Source organism: Notolepis coatsorum (genome assembly GCF_963971535.1).
Source record: "Notolepis coatsorum genome assembly, chromosome: 18".
Taxonomy (NCBI): domain Eukaryota; kingdom Metazoa; phylum Chordata; class Actinopteri; order Aulopiformes; family Paralepididae; genus Notolepis; species Notolepis coatsorum.
In genome coordinates, this window is record NC_140182.1 from 39,513,437 (window position 1) to 39,532,316 (window position 18,880).

General features: G+C 44.1%; 1 protein-coding gene across 1 annotated transcript in view; it reads left to right on the top strand.

Moving 5' to 3' along the window:
• rfx7b (regulatory factor X7b) overlaps positions 1 to 14,851 on the top strand; it is a 29,501-nt gene extending 14,650 nt beyond the window's left edge. Inside the window, exons 8-10 of the mRNA XM_084334694.1 lie at positions 381 to 588; positions 7,625 to 7,923; positions 8,332 to 14,851. Of these exons, the coding sequence (XP_084190820.1) occupies positions 381 to 588; positions 7,625 to 7,923; positions 8,332 to 11,898 (4,074 nt within the window). The 3' untranslated portion in view covers positions 11,899 to 14,851. The remainder of the gene's footprint in view (positions 1 to 380; positions 589 to 7,624; positions 7,924 to 8,331) is intronic.
• Positions 14,852 to 18,880: the final 4,029 nt, after the last annotated feature.

An 18,880-nucleotide genomic window follows, 5' to 3' on the forward strand; every position in this document is an offset into this window, starting at 1 on the left:
TTCATGTTCTGAAGAACCGTTCATGTTCTGAAGAACTGTTCATGTTCTGAAATGTTATTGCTAAGGATTGAGAAGATTGGATCAGTTGTACTTTTTTTTTAATGCTTGAAACCCTTTTTTTGTGGAATATTTGATGCGGCCCAGCCTCACCCAGACTCTACCTCCAGTTTGAGACCCCTGTTTTAGACTTACTTAACCCTTTCACTACCACACTACAGAAGGTTAACCTTTCACTACCACACTACAGACTGTTAACCGTCTGTAGTGTGGTAGTGAAAGGGTTAACTTTCTGTAGTGTGGTTGTGAAAGGGTTAACCCTTTGTCGTGTGACAGTGAAAGGGTTAAGGCTGAGCTTCCTGCTGCTCCTCTTGTGTCTCTAGTGTGAACTGATGGAGCCGTCGGGTCAGTCGCCCAGTGCCGAGGACGAGATGCGGTCCGCAGCCTGCGGCCTGGTGTGCGAGTGGGCCCAGAAGGTGCTCAGTCGGCAGTTCGACAACGTGGAGGACCTGGCCCGCTTCCTGCTCAACAGCCACTACATCGGCACCAAGTCCATGGCGGCGCTCACGGTCATGACGGGAACGCACACAGGTGACCACTGCCTCTGAGCAGCTGGGGGTGGTGGGAGTCACGGTCTGGAACTAGAATGGCATTTGGGAGAGATGCGACGCTCGCTCTGTAGCACAAGCCCACCTTTAAACCCGCCCTCCCGTCACAGATATTTAAGATAAGATATCCAATCCAATCCACTTTATTTATAGAGCACATTTAAAAACAACAAAGTTGACCAAAAGTGCTGTACAAGTCCCACAACATAAGATAAAAAAGATAAAAGCACACAATAAAAACATATACAATATGTCACGTAAAAAGGGCAGGTCTCTCAAAAGCCAAAGCAAATAAAGGAATTTTGAGGCGTGATTTAAACACCTGCAGAGTGGGGGCCTGCCTAACATGCAGTGGCAGCTCATTCCAGAGCTTTGGGGCTGCCACTGCAAAAGCACGGTCCAGCACTAAGCTTCAGCCTGGACTTGGGAACAGCCAGGAGAAGCTGATCAGAGGACCTGAGGGACCTTGGAGGAACATAAGGTTCCAGCAGGTCCGAGAGGTAGCCCGGTGCCAAGCCGTTCAGACATTTAAAAGCAAACCGTAAAACCTTAAAAAAATCAATCCTAAAACACATAGGAAGCCAGTGGAGGGAAGCCAGTACCCTGATCCCCTTGGGGAAATTCGGGCGTCAGCATGGGGGAAGGGAGGTACAGGTATGGGCAGGGTAATAGTAGAAGACATAAATATAGGCAATAAGATTATAGTAAAGATGAAAATAAGCAGTGTAAACAATATAATTAACTCATATAGAATATGAGCAAGTAAACAGTGTACTCAAAGGTGCAGATGAGGGTCTGTATGCTCTCAGTTATATGTTACAATAAATATGGACAATAAAACACTTATAATCTGAATATGTACTATGAGTAAGTAAAGTAAACAGTGTACATAGGTGCAGTATACATAAGGTACCCTAACTGGCGTGATATACGTCATACGTTATATGTTGTAGTCCGTGCAGTTTAGGTGGTAAGAGTCAGACACACTTGGTGATCAGACATTCCTAGTAGTTCTCGAGTTCTGCTGCCTTTAGTTAATAATAATAATTAATTGCATTTATATAGCGCTTTTCTAGACATGCAAAGCGCTTTACAATGTAGGGTGGAAATTGCCTCCTTCACCACCAGTTCCCCGACTGCAGTCCCTGAGCCATTTAGGCAAATCTCAAGTGGCTGGAGGACTCGTGGTAATATTGTGTAGTCCGAGTAGACCTCCGAGTAGACCTCCGAGTAGACCTCCGAGTAGACCTCCGAGTAGACCTCTGAGTAGACCTCCGAGTAGACCTCCGAGTAGACCTCCGAGTAGACCTCTGAGTAGACCTCCGAGTAGACCTCCGAGTAGACCTCCGAGTAGACCTCTGAGTAGACCTCCGAGTAGACCTCTGAGGTCACTTTCACATATAGTTTTGGTGGACTCGGTGCGGTTCTGGTGGTGAAGTTGCAACATTGTTGCATTCTTCATTTGGTTCGCCTGCGTTCACATAGCAAGCACCGAACTTTCTGAACAATGTCACACGGTCGAAAAGGGCGCTCGTCTATTGGACACAATGGAGAGTGGAAATCCCTCCCTTTCAGGAAGTGAAATGCGCGTCAACACAAACTGCGTGAGCGTGATAGTAGCAGAGACGTGGCATTGATCCATATCGATTATAATTCCCATTACCGCCATCCTCTCGCTAAACAACTTGTACACCTCGTTGTTTTTGTGAGTGCCCACATTCCCCACAAGCAGCTGTTTTATTTGGTCTTCTGCCCCCCAAGTCTGTCCACGAGACATGTTTACACAGTGTGCTTGTTTTGCAGTGAATGCGCACCGCGGTAATAATATTAATAACAGCTGTGTTTTTTTTTCTTCCTTGTTCTACCCCAAGATGCACAGTAGATAGATAGATCATATATAGATGCAGTGTGCTTGTTTTGCAGTGAATGCGCGCCGCGGTAATATTAATAATAATAACAGCTGTGTTTTTTTTCTTCCTTGTTCTACCCCAAGATGCACAGTAGATAGATAGATCATATATATATATATATATGCAGTGTGCTTGTTTTGCAGTGAATGCGCACCGCGGTAATATTAATAATAACAGCTGTGTTTTTTTTCTTCCTTGTTCTACCCCAAGATGCACAGTAGATAGATAGATAGATAGATAGATGCAGTGTGCTTGTTTTGCAGTGAATGCCGCCGCCGCGGTAATAATATACCCAAGATGGTTTATCAGGTGACTTCCTACGTTTGGTCCGCGTTTGGTTCGAACCGAGACCTACGTTTTCAGGCGGACCAGAGTTCGCGTGTTTGGTCCGCGGACCGAGTTCGACGCGCATTCACACAAACCCGAAAAACCAGACTATCGAATTTTGGTCCGATAGTCCGGACCAAACAGCCCCTGTGTGAAAGCGACCTGAGTAGACCTCTGAGTAGACCTCTGAGTAGACCTCCGAGTAGACCTCTGAGTAGACCTCTGAGTAGACCTCCGAGTAGACCTCCGAGTAGACCTCCCGTCAACCTCGCTGGCGTCCCCACCAGGAGACCGTAGTGCTGCTCCTCGTGTCCAGGAAGATGTCCATGTCCCGGACAAATGGGATGAATTCTGGTCAAATGTTATCTGTGTTTATTGAGCTTATCTGTTAAAAAAATCGGTTATAAAACAGTCACAGTTACCGTTTGTAATAATTAACGTTACATTACCTCTGCTCTCCACTCATGGACCGGTAGATGTCCTGAGTTTTGGTACAGCCAGGATGTCTTGAGTCTTTGGGTTCATGTGGCACAACTATTAACAGTTAGCTAGCTACGACTTTAATGTGTCCATTAGGGGTGGGGGAAGAAATCCATACAGTCAATTCTGTGAATAAATACATAATTCCAGCTTTTTGCCTTTTTATAGGTATTTTTTCTTCTTCAGTTACACAGATATCGTGATTTGTGACGTATTGTTGATTACATTTCTTGCAATATATCGATTATCAAGCACTTTTAGTGGACATACTTTTAGTGGTAACCAAATAAAGGAATTATTTTCACCAGACATTTTGACCAGAAAGATTTAAATGTCGACCTTAACAGATTTTCCCAGTAAAAAAAAACGTAATGACCTAATAAATTAGCATCGCGTAGGTTGGAAATCTTGTTGATTGCCCTTAAAACTACAATATATACACCAATGGGGGCGGCTAGGTGGTGTAGTGGGCAAGGCGCTCGCCACCAATGCTGGATACGCTGGGTTTGAGCCCAGCTCTCCGCATTGCTATCAGCTTGGCTGGTCATTCATACTAACACAATTGGCAGTGTTAGGGGTGGGAAAGCTGATGGGTGGGGATCGGACGTTGTGGACAGCGACTCCTACAGGTCGGTTGGTGCGCCTGCGCAGCAGAATCAGGAAGCGACGGGGGCGGCGTGTCCCTCCCACGCAGACCCCCGCCGCTGAGAGATTGCGCTGTGCAGGTGAAAAGATGCGACGGCTGCTTCCTCGAGTACCGGAGGGGACACGTGATGTAAGGCTTCATCCACATTGCAGCCGGCTTGTGGGAGGCATGACCTAACAGCGTTCGAGACAGGGGAGGGTAGAATTGGACGATACGAGATTGGGATGGGAGAAAAAATAGAAAATGGGAGAAAAAAGTAGATAAAAAAATATATATACACCAATGACCTTTGACCTTGATCTTTGCCATCAATCTTTTAACCGATCTTAATTCTTATTTCATTTTCAGCAACAGTAACAACATATAACTTTTCATACAATTACTTTCTTTTTCCCCTTCCAGCTGTATATAGTACTTGCAGTACACCAAATTCACATATTAAACAAAATAGCCCCCCCCCCCCCCAAAACACACACTGTATATCCACTCCAGAATTTATACACACATACAAAATATTTAAATAACAACAGCAACAATCACTATCCCAAAGAACAAAAGACACGTTTTGTCTCCTGCAATTGCCCTTGACCAAGGTACTGGCATTACAACTGGAGCTGGTCCCTTGACCAAGATACTGACCTTACAACTGGAGTTGGTCCCTTGAACAAGGTACTGGCCTTACAACTTGAGCTGGTCCCTTGACCAAGGTACTGGCCTTACAACTGGAGCTGGTCCCTTGACCAAGGTACTGGCATCACAACTTGAGTTGGTCCCTTGACCAAGGTACTGGCCAACTGGAGTTGGTCCCCGGGCGCCACACTATGTGTGGCTGCTCACTGCTCCTAAATAATTAGGATGGGTCAAATGCAGAGAATGCATTTCCCCAAGGGGATTAATAAATGTTCAACTTAACTTAACTTAACACTTAACTTATCCACTCCAAGGCATGACAGCATAGGCAGAAACACAGGTGCAACATAACACACTAAGCCCCCCTGGGCCCTGTTTCATGTACGTGGTTCAACTAAGTCGATCAACATGTCCATTATCCAGCTTCAGTTAACCCGATGTTCAAAGCCGGGATTTTCCTGTTTCACAAAGGAGGATTCAGTCTCGTTAACTCAAGCCAGACTTGAGAGTCAGGCTCAAGTCAGGCTAGATGCGCGCTCCCGTTTTAGGTGGAAAGCCAGCACGTATCGATGGCAGAGACCCTGATTCTCAACGGCATTGATTGATTAATTGATTTAAGACTTTATTGACAGATTGCAATAGGCTCAATCGCCTCGCCGACAAGTTAAATGCGTTATCTATAGGCTAATTCTAAGTCCCTCATTACCTCAATCAATCAGATTATATTTCTTTAAACTTGCCTGCTGGATTGAATAATCAAATGAGATCTTGCTAGCGAAAATAACTAGTTAACTGTTATACAGAATTACGAGACGGCTTTCTTGCCCATTGATTGATGTATAGTCAATGTTTAACTTATCTCCAATTTGGTCTAACGGGTTGTTCTTTTGACTTCCACACGGACGACCCGGGTTCAAGACCGGGGTCCTTCTTTTTGCAATATAGGAATAATTCAATTTGGTGCACGTTGAGAGCTATATAAAGAATGACATCCTCAATGCATGTAGATTTATAATATTGTAACTTAAAACCAGGCTACTTTGGCGTATAATCATTAATATTATATTCAAAAAAATCATATTGGAAACACCGGGATTTGAACCCGGATCGCTAGGCTGGCAGACTTGAGCGCTACCGCTGGGCCACTGTGCCAGATGGGATAGATTCATTGTTTATACATTAATGAACGAGAGACCCGTGTTTAGAATATCCCTTATTTTGAATGAAGTTTTATTTCTTTATCCTCATTCATTCATGTGACGTCAACGGCTCATTCAATTTCTCAAATCCGTCAAACAGCGCATCTCATCAGACATCTTAATCCCAGTTACAATTAAAATAACCACATAATGTGTACGTCGCACGAGCGAGCGCCACCGTCGCCACGGTATATATAACGTGCATTATTTAGGACAAAGTGAATTTAGTATCAGCATGTTGGGTCTATTTTACATTTCAAAAGCCCCCTCTGGAAGAATGGAGCACAAAAACGTAATTCAGAATGGTATAATGCAGATCGTAGACTGTGGGAATAGTTTCAGGAAACGGGCTGTCACTTCTTTGCGGGGGCGTGGCGATAGTTCAGGCTAACTTGAACTTGAACTCTGCTTTCGACCAGGCTCAAACTTTTGGATATGTTGTCATGGTGATTTGGAAAATCCAGGTACATGAAATCGGAAAGTCCGGCTAACCCAGTTATCCAGCTAAAGTTATCCGGCTAACTCAGTTATCCAGGTACAAGAAACAGGGCCCTGGGCGACAAACCCAATTGCACCAATAAAGGCATGAAAAGGCTCCATTGTGTAACAAGTAACAATAGATTCCTGAAGCCTTAATGAGTATGTAATAAGTATGTAATCTGATGAAGGTCCCATACCTTTTCCATCCATGTATTGTATGTGGAAGGGTCTTGGTGCAGCCATCTAATGGTCCTTGTCTGACTAAGAAATCTGCAAGTTATAACGATCACGGACATACACACACACACACACACACACACACACACACACACACACACACACACACACACACACACACACACACACACACACACACAAACACACACACATAGAGACACGAGTGATTAGAATTCACCATATTCACATGGTGACTATTTTGCTCTTATATCATGCTCAGGTTGGGAATCTTATTTTATTGTCTATATTTACGTCTTTCTTCTATTACCCTGGCCATACCTGTACCTCCCCTCCCCCATGCTTCTATGACGCCCGAATTTCCCCAAGGGATCAATAAAGGAATATCTTATCTTATAAAGGACCTGGTTTTCCCCGTTGATGGCCATAAAATGGAGCGTGAATTGATAAAGATGGTGTGAAATGTTTTTTTGAGTGTGCTTTGTCTACATGGTTTGATGTGTTCAAATGATCATTTAAACATTAACCAAAAGATAACAATACAATTATTACATTGATGTCGTCCTCCCACCTGAACTATGGGAATATCGTTTTTTACATGATATGAGGGAGTAGTGGGATTGGTTTAAAACAAAAAATAGATTTTAAATGTAATTCTTCAGACTGTTTGGGGTCAGTGACAGAATGTTGCCATTTTCAAGGAATAGAGAAGATTGACATTTTAATATAAAAGAAAATGCTATATTCTTTGGCCATGAATTGGGCACATAGCTGCATTACAATTTAAAGGTGCTATAAATAATATTTAGATGTCGCACTGGAGCACCAGCATTTATCCAATCAGGTGCATTCCACGTGGGGAAATGGGAAGTAGGGAGGGGATACATCCCTGTAACATGTAAACAACAACATAAATTTTGGACCCGCAAACCATTTTTTAATGATAAATTCATTAATCAATCGTTTTTTGGGGGGGGGAGCAATACTTTTCTTCCACACCTTTCTAACAGGATTAAAATGATTACTCTACATTAAATGTTATATATAGCACCATTGATACTATGATATGCTATATTATATATTTTTTTTCAATTCATGGGGTCTTTTAATTTGCACCTAAATCCTCCCAACTTTTCCTTCTCTTGCCACCAGGTATGAAGACGCCAACTCCAGCTTCTGCGTTCGTGCCCACGGCCGAAGCAAACTCTTTCCAACCCCAGGTGAAGACCCTCCCCTCTCCCTCCATTGACGCCAAGCAGCAGCTGCAGCGCAAGATCCAGAAGAAGCAACAGGAGCAGAAGCTCCATTCGCCCCTGCCCTGCGAAACACATCACGTCAAGAGGGCCGAAGCTGGCACCCCTGGTCCCCTCATCCCCTGTGGCAGCCCAGCTCTGCTCTCCCCACAGCCAACCATAGGCATTGTCGTAGCAGCCGTGCCCAGCCCGATCACGGTATGGGGCTTCCAAATAAAGAAATGTCAATCTATTATGCCTTGTCTCCACTAGCCAGGGTTTAGTCATGCTGTTGGCCTGCCTGGCACACGGTGACCATCTCCATTGTTTTTAGAACCTGGCCAGACCTGGCTGGACCCTGGCTGAGACAACCACTTTTCACAACCTGGCCAGACCTATCCAAAGCCGGCTGGGAGGGTTGTATCTTGTAGTTTAGCTTGTGTAGCACAGTCTAGCAACCAGAGTGTTTACAAGAAACACAATGGAGACACAAACCCAACCATTCCATACCATGCATATGGCTAGCCCCAGCCAGGCTGAACATGGCTAATGGAGACAAGGCATTAGTCTTTTTTCAACCTTGATTGTATTTATCGATATACAATATTCTCTCTCTATCTCTCTCAGGTACAGAGGAGCAGGCAGCTAATGACCTCCCCGAGCCCTATAGCGGAGGGTAAAGTCCTGCCTGTGAACTTCCAAGTGGTGACCCAGTCCCTGAAACAGTCCCCCAAAACCCCCCAGAACATCTCTGCCAGCCCTGTGGGTGACCGCCTGGCGAGGCACAGGTACACTCAGATCCTGCCCAAGCCGTCTGCCACCAGTGCCATCACCTTGCGCTCTCCCCCCACCCTGCTCATCACTAACAGCCCCATCAAGACCGTCATGCCCACTTCCCATGTCAGCTCGCTCAACGTGGTGAAAATGACGGCCATCTCTCTGGCTCCCAGCAACAGCCCGGCCCTGCGGCCTGCCTCCACGGGCATGTGTGTCACCGCTGCCCACGAGGACCTGCAGCTACACCACACCTTGGCCACGCCCCAGTCGCCTGCAATCAGACCCGTCGCCCCGACCTCCACCCTGACGCTCTCCAATTATACCAGGATGGTGTCTGAGGCTGCACATGACAATAACCCAACTGCTGGCACAGAGAGACAGAGCACCGTTCAGAGCTCCGTAGTCGGGGCCAAAGAGGAGAGAATGACAAAGTTCAGGGCTGCCAGTGAACCTAGCTTCCTTGTCAAGTGTCATCCTGGACCGGACAAGGTGGCCAGGACAAAAAGTGACTCAACGTCCCCTCCCAACTCAGTAGCTGTAGCTGGGATTCGGGACAGCAATAACAGTAACTGTCACAACAGTACTTTGTATCTGACTGTTGATAATCAGAATGCCAATGGCAGCATGTCATCCAATGGCTCCTCGGCTGTTACGCTGTTGTCTAATTCCTGTCCAGACTCCAAGAGCCCCAGGAAGCGTGCAGGTCCAGGTCTGGAGTCCCATCATGTGATTCCCGTGAAGAGGGTGTTTATCTCTCAGCAGCCACTGGCTGTAATTGACAATCCCAAGCCTGGAGCCAGTGTTGCAGTGAAGAGAATCCCCAGACCAGGCGCCCCTGCGAGGCCAGAGAGTGCCCCTTGCAAAGTGACTGTGAAACACACCTCCATAGGGCTCACCCACATCCTGGCACTCTCCGACTCACCCATCATTCACACTACGGGCTCCCAGACTGTTGTCAAACCCCAGGCCTTGCTGGTGAAACACGTGGGCCCCTCTCTGAGCACTGACACCAGCACCGCAGCTCCCGGAAATAGCACTTCTGATCAGACTTTGCTACAACAGATCACCGGAGATCCTCGTGCCATACCAGCCAACTCAGGAGCACACGAGGCCTCTATGATGAGTGACTTAAAGAGCACAATATGGGAGGAGGGGCAGCTCCACGAACTGAGGAAGCAGGCCTTTGCTCAACAGATACCAGCAGATCACAAGCAGGCCCCCACAGACCAACTGTCCATCATCTCTCTGAACCCGGAGCCCTCAGGCCAACTCACCCTCACCCAGGAGATGGTGGACTTTGCGGGCTCTCAACCCAACATGGACTACTTCCCGTTCAATGACGATGACATGACCCAGGACAGCATAGTGGAGGAGCTGGTCCAGATGGAGGAGCAGATGAAGTTGAAGGGCCTGCAGCCTCTGTTCAGCAGCTGTGTTGACATGTCCCTACAGGGCCAGTCCGCCGGAGGTCAAAGTTCAATCCTCAACACTCACCAGACAGGCAGCACTTTCTACCACTCTGCCCACAGTAGTACCACGCCCGTCCAGACTCCCACTCCCACCCCCACGCCGACCCCCACACCCACCCCCACCTCTGAAATGACACTCGGGCACAGCATGACCAGGGAGAGCCCCTGCTCCCGCATGGCTCCCATCACCCCCATCGACGGAGCCATGGGTCGACACACCCCCATCAGCACCCCGCTCTCCAACTGCAGCAGCAGTGTTCCTCCCAGCCCGGTGGAGTGCAGGAATCCCTTTGCCTTCACTCCCATTAACTCCAGCATGACGGGTTACCATGACGCTAGTATTGTCTCCAGCAGCCCTGTGAAGCCCATGCAGAGGCCCATGGCCACGCACCCTGACAAGGCCAAACTAGAATGGATCAACAACCGCTATAATAACAGCAGCAGTGGAGGTCCTCTGCCCAACCACGGCATTGGCATTCTGCCTAGCTACCAGGACCTGGTGGACGACCAGTTCCGTAAGCCACATGCCTTCGCGATTCCCGGCCAGTCTTTTCAGGCGCAGTCGAGACAAGATGCTCACTTTGGCCGCCTGACCCCCATCTCCCCAGTACAGCAGCAGCAGCAGCAACAGGTAACTGGTGTATCTACTCCCACTAAGCAGGAGAGTTTTGCTGTGCCTGCCCCGCTGGACAACAAGGCCACAACTTCAACTGGGTCCGGCACTTTCCGCTGCCGCAGTGTTAGTCCCTTGGTGCGCCAGAGGAACTTCAGCGGTAACACCGGCCCTCCCCCCACCACCACCACCACTACCATCATCACCACCAGAGCGGTCATCTCCCCCTTCAACTCCCCCATCACCTCAGAAATGCTCAGCATCCTGTCCAACAGCCAGACGGTCGGCTCTATCCACAGCATGGTCCAGCGCAGCCAGTCCGTGCCTCTCAACGTCATGATGCAGAGTGAGATGCTGTCGGGGCAGAAGGGCCAGAGCAACACCACCAAGATCAACAAGGTCCTGCTGAGCAAGATGGACTCCGACGGGGACGAAGCCGTACGCGGCCTGGGCATGAACAACCTCCCCTCCAACTACACGGCCCGCATGAACCTCACCCAGATCCTGGAGACCACGCCAAGCTTCACCGGGGCGACTTCCCACCAGACGCAGCTGCCCGTCAGCTCCAGCCCTGCCGCCTTTGCGCTCCAGCAGCACGGCTACCTCACCAGCGCCGGTGGAGAGCAGGTGAGCTTCTCCGCCGGGGACAGCCAAGCACAAGCAGGCCCCGGTGACCAAGAGCAGCTCCAGGAGAACCCCGCGCTGCAGACCCAGCCCCAGCTGCTCCTACAGACCCAGCCCCAGCTGCTCCTACAGACCCAGCCCCAGCTGCTCCTACAGACCCAGCCCCAGCTGCTCCTACAGACCCAGCCCCAGCTGCTCTTACAGCCCCAGCCCCAGCTGCTCCTACGGACCCAGCCCCAGCTGCTCCTACAGACCCAGCCCCAGCTGCTCCTACAGACCCAGCCCCAGCTGCTCCTACAGACCCAGCCCCAGCTGCTCCTACAGAGCACACGGCCGCCGCAGGAGGAGGTGGTTGAAATCCACCAGCTGGATTTCAACAGCACCGTCAAGGACCTGTTGGGGGACGATGGCCTGAACCCCAGCTCCCAGCTGGTGGGCCAGGTAGCCTCGGAGCTCAACGCCGTGGCCTCCGACTTCTCTAATGACATCAGACTGACCTCAGACCTGTCCAGTAGCATCACTGACCTTAACACGTTGGACACCAACCTGCTGTTTGACCCCAATCAGCAGCAGGAACAATACGAAGACTCAACACTGGAGGAGCTGAAGAACGATCCGCTTTTTCAGCAGATCTGCAGTGATACTGTGAACTCCGGTTTCGACTGGCTGGAAAACAAAGACCAGCCGACTACAGTAGAGATGTTGGGCTAACGGTATCTTTTACTCTTTCATGGTTTCCGTTCCTTGTCGTTTGTTTGGTGTGTATGTAGTATCTCTGTTTTTATACTATACTTGTTTGGGATTTGTCTGGACTTTGCCATTTGTCCTGTTTAAAAGTGCCAGGCTAAACCAGAAAATCTCTCCTACTGATCTGTGATCTGTTTTCTATCATTTGTCACCTTTTTATCATTTACCAACCCGAGTAACTGAACTTAACCACTTCTCTCTCCCTCGTCTGAAATCGGAAATGTATGCATTTCGAGCAAGAGCGAGAGTATTCGATGGCAGCATGCAGATGCAAATAACAGATTTCTAAGATATGACCACAAAAATAATAAACTATATCTTCCACATTATATCAGATCAATAATGCAATATTTATGTTCAGAGAACACTTCATGAAAGTGGCGACAAGTAAGAAGAAATTTGGCACAAAAGATTTTCACCAAAAATGTATGCTGTATCGTTTTGTTTTTGAAGTGTGCAGTTCAAGTTCAACCAAATGGAAAGACAATATTGGGATTGTAGTATATGCACATACTAGTAGTAGTACATTTGCCTGCCATATCTGAATATTAAAAGGGTAGCAGTTAATGCTACCAGGTGCTGAATTTCTGACATAATCTTTATACATTATCATAATACCAAAATCGGTGAAACACTGATTCATGTCCGAGCGTTGTCCAAGAGTGAAATTTTCTCAAAGCCTATACTACTTGTACTGTTCAAATATCTTGTAAAGGGAGTAGATGAATAGTTAGGGAAAGGATGGAGTTTCAGGCCACTTCGTGGACTATTATCATATGGAAAGGAATCAACAACTGTCTGCCTTATTCCCAAGTCCAAGGCCTTACGCCATCTCTAGAGAGACTGTATATAATATAATGTTCAGATATCTTCACAACCATCCACAACTTCATCATATCCAGGCAGCTGTTATTCTGATAATGTTTTCAGTACTATTTCTTATACTTTTTTTTGCAGTGTTATAGATGCATATTGTATAGGCTTAAACGTGTGACCTTATCAGTTGTAGTTTGAGAATAAGTCGATGTTCTCTTAATTCATGAAAAACCACGTCAGGCACACTTTTCCGTCATGAGATACTTTTGGCACGCTGCGCTCCCAGGTCGGGTAGAGGAATATCAATGGTATGGAGATGGCTTAGTGTCATTGAGGCCAGAGGCTGAGTTGTTAAAGACTTCCCTGATTTTGATGTCATCCTGAGATCAAGAGGAATTGTGATTTTATTATTTCTGGAGATCCAGCCTTATTTCCATACCAAAGATGATCTGTTAAAATATATAAGAGATTAACACACATCCATACACTCCTAGTAAACATTTACAGTGGGGGGAAACGGGCAGCCTCGGAGATATTACTGAAAAAAGGTTTTATTGCATTTGAGGAGGGAAAAAAGATTAAGTTGCAAAAATCTATGTACAGTATGTAAATTTGTGAAATGGTCGCTGTCCTATGTTTTATAGGCAACTATGGACCTGAAAGCATGTTGAAACCATCACTGCTAGCCAGGTAGGCTATGTGATAATAGTAGGATGCTTGCTTGAGTTTTTTGGCTATTGTCAATGTTGTATAAGTCATGTTAAAACTCCCCCATTTGTAAATAGGATTAGATACATAGAAATTCGATGTATCAAGACACTATATTATGGCCATAATTCTAGCTAAAGTATGTGCCATTTAAAAAAATAAAGAAGAAGAAGAAGAAAAAAGGCTTAAGAGAAGAAGAATAGTCGGCAAGATACTGTATGTTGTGTGTTTCTGGCTCGATGTATCGTAAAGTAACGCTGTCCGTTAGGTCTCTCGCTTGCTGATGTGTTTTTTTTCTTTTGGAAGACAATAGGTCCCTGCAGACGCAGAACAGTGATGTGTGCTTTTTGAGCGAGAACAATAGCATGGTATATTGAGAAAAAAAAAGTTGTGATTATTATTAGCTGGTTGCAAACATTTCTGTGACAGACATTGTGCTCAGAGCCTTTCAGCAGACACTGGAAAAATCAACGACTCATGTTTCAACAAAACTTTGGAGGTTCACATTATTGCACTAAATTTCTATTGTCACACGGCTTTGCCACATCTTTATGGACAAATGTAACGATGGATGCCCGCAAAAAAAAGAGAGAAAAAAAAGAAAAAATATTTTTTATGACAAGATGAGTAAGGAAATTTAAAAAATAATTATCGTCAGAAAGTGACTATAATATTGTCTTGTAGCAAAATGTGCATTAATCTCAGTGAGATACACATTCTTACTCATTCTCATACACGAGAATATAAAGCGTTGAGGAAAAAAAAGTTAAAATAACCTTTTAAGACCTACATGCTCATTATGTTGATAAATGATTGTACGCACGCATGTGTGATTACTCCTGTTGTACTTAGTATCCTTGGTAACCACTGTCTTCTATGATTTGGGGCGGGTTCTGTTAACCAGACTGGCAGTGCTAGTTTCGCGAGTTACATTAAGTTCATTGTGTGCTGTTTACTAAGTTAATATTGTTCCGTATGTTACGTTGATGACTTTGTTTGTTTTCTTCCTCCTGTCTAATTTTACATATTCTTATTTAGCAAATTTGTGAAGAAAGTTAACATTTTTCTTTTTTCCTCTTTTAATTTTGTAAACATTAATAAGGCACTGATATTTGAATTTGAATGAAGGAAAATGCACCTCTTAAGATGTACAGAAGCTCCAACGAGCAGTGACTCTGATTCTGTAACTTTGACTGACCCAGAACCAGCTCTGTTTGACTATCTTGTCCATTTCTATACCAGTAGAAGAGCCTTCCTCTGTGGTGTTGTCTGGTGTACTGCTTAATGTACAGTAGCTTGTTAATATTGCAAAACGCGTTGTTTCTTTTTTCAATGGAAAGTACTCACTGGTGAGATTTTTAAAGTGGTTTTAAAAGCCAATAAACTTTTTTAAAGAAAATGTGCTTTTTCTCATGCGTTTCATTACATTTACTTAGGACTTTTGTGTTGTAGCGCAATTTAAATGGTATTCTTGAGCGTTTAAATGTCTCGTTCTTTCTGAAATGCATTCCCTTGGGGGGGACAACAACGAATTAAAATCTATATTTAACAGCATTCCTCCCAGCAAAAAAAGTTAATTAAAGCAGTGGTTTGAGTGGCAGGGTGGGTTGAAAGCTTACAGTTTAATTAGTTTGCACCATGTTGAGAGATGGTGAGAGGAATAGTCTTATGATTGGTTGACTTATTAATAATAATAATAATAAACGTAATTTTTTATAGCACCTTTCATACAAGAATTTACAGCAGTAGAATTAGCACAACACAGAGAATAAAAGCAATGCAGAGTAGGGCTTGTGTCCATAAGAAAGGGGTCAAAGCAATACAGGTAATAACAGAATATCATTACACCTGTGGGCTAGATTAGCTGTTTATTCACAACCAAGCCTGATGTGGAATAATGAAGTACCTTCTTTCAGCATAAATAGACAATTATTCTTGGCTGCAATAATGTTTTAATAAATGGAACTAGCTTTATTTAACATACAATCCTCTCTCTGTCCTATCTTCTCTCTCTGTGTCTCACTTCTCTTTAAATATGGGTCAGGTTACGGTAGTGTATCATTCATGTGTGTGATAGACTGCATGTTACAATTAACTTCCTTTGCATGCGTCTTGAGTGAAATAGCGCCTCTTGTGGCGGGTCCTGACAAACACGTACCACATACACATTATAATGTAATGAGTGTACTAATAATAATAAAAGAGGTTATACAGCTTTGAATAATGGTGTATAACATCATGCAATACTAACTGTAGGCATATATCATAGTATTATAATACCCAGAGGTGTAAAACATTTTGAACATTATTGATTAGATTAGATTCAAATATATTATCATACAGCCCAACTACAGTACAACGTAAAGAGGTTTGGCATCCAACCAGAGTGCAAATGTAACAGTAAAGTGCAATATAAATATACAATGTATATATATCAAATATAAATTAGTACTACTGAGTGATAGTGCTAATCAGATGTATGTACAGTGTTATAGTATTATGTAGTGATACAGGTATAAAGACACTAGTAAGTCATACTGGCCAGCGGTATAACTAGTAAGAGTAGGTAAGGGATATTTATGTACAGATATAGATATAGTATCTACAGGTATGTAAAAAAGGATTATGAGCAGGTATATACAGACAGATGTGGATAAATATATATACAGTAAGTAAAAAGAAATATATATATACATACAGCACTATTGTACATGCTATCATACAGAGTTATATGAGTTATATGCAGGTGTATAAATAGGTATATAGAAATGACTATATGCAGGTATATTCAGACATGGATATATATACTGTATACAGTACATATAAATACAGTATACCGCATTATTGTACATGCTATCAGACAGAGTCATATGGGTAGACTATAGTTTGAGGTAGGTAGTTATGATTACAGATAATGACCAATACAATGGCATGACGATACCACTCTCTATAGTGAGGTCACAGTGGGGAGTTGCAGTCTTGTTATAGGTGTCCTTGTAATGTATTGTGACAATTGTGTTTCTCATTATCCATATCTGTGTAACTGAATCATTGACAGCTTAGAGAACCATTTTAAGTGTTGTTGTTTTCACCATATCAATGTGGGTACATTGTATATTTCTGTTGTTATTTAGTTGCAGTGCCATGTTTGGTCACTAAGTGGCGCTCCATTGTTTGTACCTAATGTAGCAACATGTTTAATTTGATTTAACCGTGTGATTTCTTTCCGTAGACTATGTGTGCGAAGACGCTCTCTGATTGGCTAGCCGCGTACAGCGAAGACCCTCTCTGATTGGTTTAGCGCCGAAGGGTTTGATTGATTGATTGATTGATTGATTGATTGAAAACTTTATTAACAGATTGCAGAATGGGTACAGTACAGTACAGTACAGCTCAAAACATACAATTGTTAAGGGGATGCAGACCAGAGAAAGACTTTCGTCTTGTTTACATCAGGGTCCCCCATTTGCAATTCATCAACTTGTTATAGTTAGTTCTCTAGTAACGATGTTGTTATGGTGTACGTAGTAATATTTTGTAGTGGTGTAGTAGGTAAGTAAGAATACTCAGGATACAGGATCACTCTTTAGCCTTTAGCATATTTAGTTAAACTTGGTAGCATGGTTTAACCAGAGTCATATAATAAGATGGTGATCACAAACACTTATTTATTATTATTATGCATTATTGTAATATGTTATAAGTATGATTAATTACAATCTGTTGAATGTGCACAGATTTCACAGATAGTGTTGACGTTTTCTGTGGCAGTGTTTTTGAACTATACATATATCGAATGTGTATTATAATTCACAGGGGAAATGGTTAAACCTTTTTTTTAAGGAAAGACAATAAATGTGTCTATGAAAGGGGGAGGAGCCTCTGCAAGACAGTCACAACAGGGATGTTTTGAGTGGTTCTGTCTCAAGCCTGTGACATAATGCTATATTGATATTTTGGTTAATTACACTTTACACTTTAATATTTTGACAGTCAACTTTATGCAAAGGAAAGCCCTTTTCCATCACCCCTTTTGGCACAAGGTTAGAGGTCACATCGGCTCTTCGGGTGACCTCTGGGGTCACTGGGGAAGGGCTTTCCCCCAGATACAGCCGCTGACCAATCACAGCCGGGCGTGTTGGTCCAGGGCTCTGCTTTCCCATGAACTCATGATATTTAGAACATGTTAATGACCTTCACTCTATTGATCAAGGCCTCTCAGCCTGACCTTTAGCCATGTGGAGCCCTCAACCTCCACACCACCACAACATTTGGTTATGTGAGTCGACAGATTTCACAAAGAATAGAGGATAGAGTTGAAGAAGTTATCTTTTTCTGTGTATTGTATATCAGTGGTTAAATTACGGTTCTGTTGGGAGAAACTGGTAAATGGACTTCAATGTTCTTGCATTACATACTATAGACCCAGAGTGTATTATCTGTGTTACTTTAACCCCTGTGACAAAAACACTCTACAAGAGTCTATGGGAGTGAAAGTGAAACCATAGTTCTACTGTCCTCAAAATAACTCATTATAGATATTTGGTATCTTTGTAAAGATTTTTTTTTTTAGAAGTATGGGCTGACTGGGATGGAATATACTTTCTAACCACAGGCCATCGTGCTTCAAGAACTAGTGGTTATCAGTCTCCAAAAAGTTATGATTGTGTTATTGTTGTTGTTTTATTGCAATGTGGTAGGATGATCAATTAAGTTCAACCAGGGATATTTTCCAATAGACAAGTGAGATAACTTTTAAAATATTAGGCAGTAGATGGATGCAGCTTTCCTGAATTTTGAAACATTAATAAAATAGTCTACAAGAATGGATTAATATGCAGATTATTGGATACTCGTATCCTTGGTATTAAGCTTTGAATTATAAATATAAGGCCTCAGATGATTAAATCAATAGTTAGCTCTAATCAATATATAATTACACCATGCACTCCTGATTGGATATCTAAGTCTAGGGGTGGTGCATGTTTCTGGCTGGTACCCCTCTGCGACCACGACACAACCATTTATAGCTGTTGCAGGATGATAAACATCATAACACATCACTTGGGGAGAGGGTCATACTGTACGTGAAGCAAGTCCATATCCTGTTTAATTGTTATAGTAGGTGAATCTAGACCTAGTGGTCGGTTTTCGCTGATACACCACAGCTGATCTCACAGCTGGAGTCCATTGTATTGGTATTGAATGGGGGCTGGGGGACGGGGGTCATTGTCAGTAGGCACGGCCGTTGGATCAATATCTGAATTCATTAGGCAGCTGACTTGCAGCCATCAATATATCTTCATAATTACCAAGTTCGATGGTAACAGCAGCTGTCTTCCGGTATGACCATATCCAGTATCCTGCACTGTCCCTTGATATTGGTCACTATGTTAATTTGATGTAGTTGCCATAAACATTC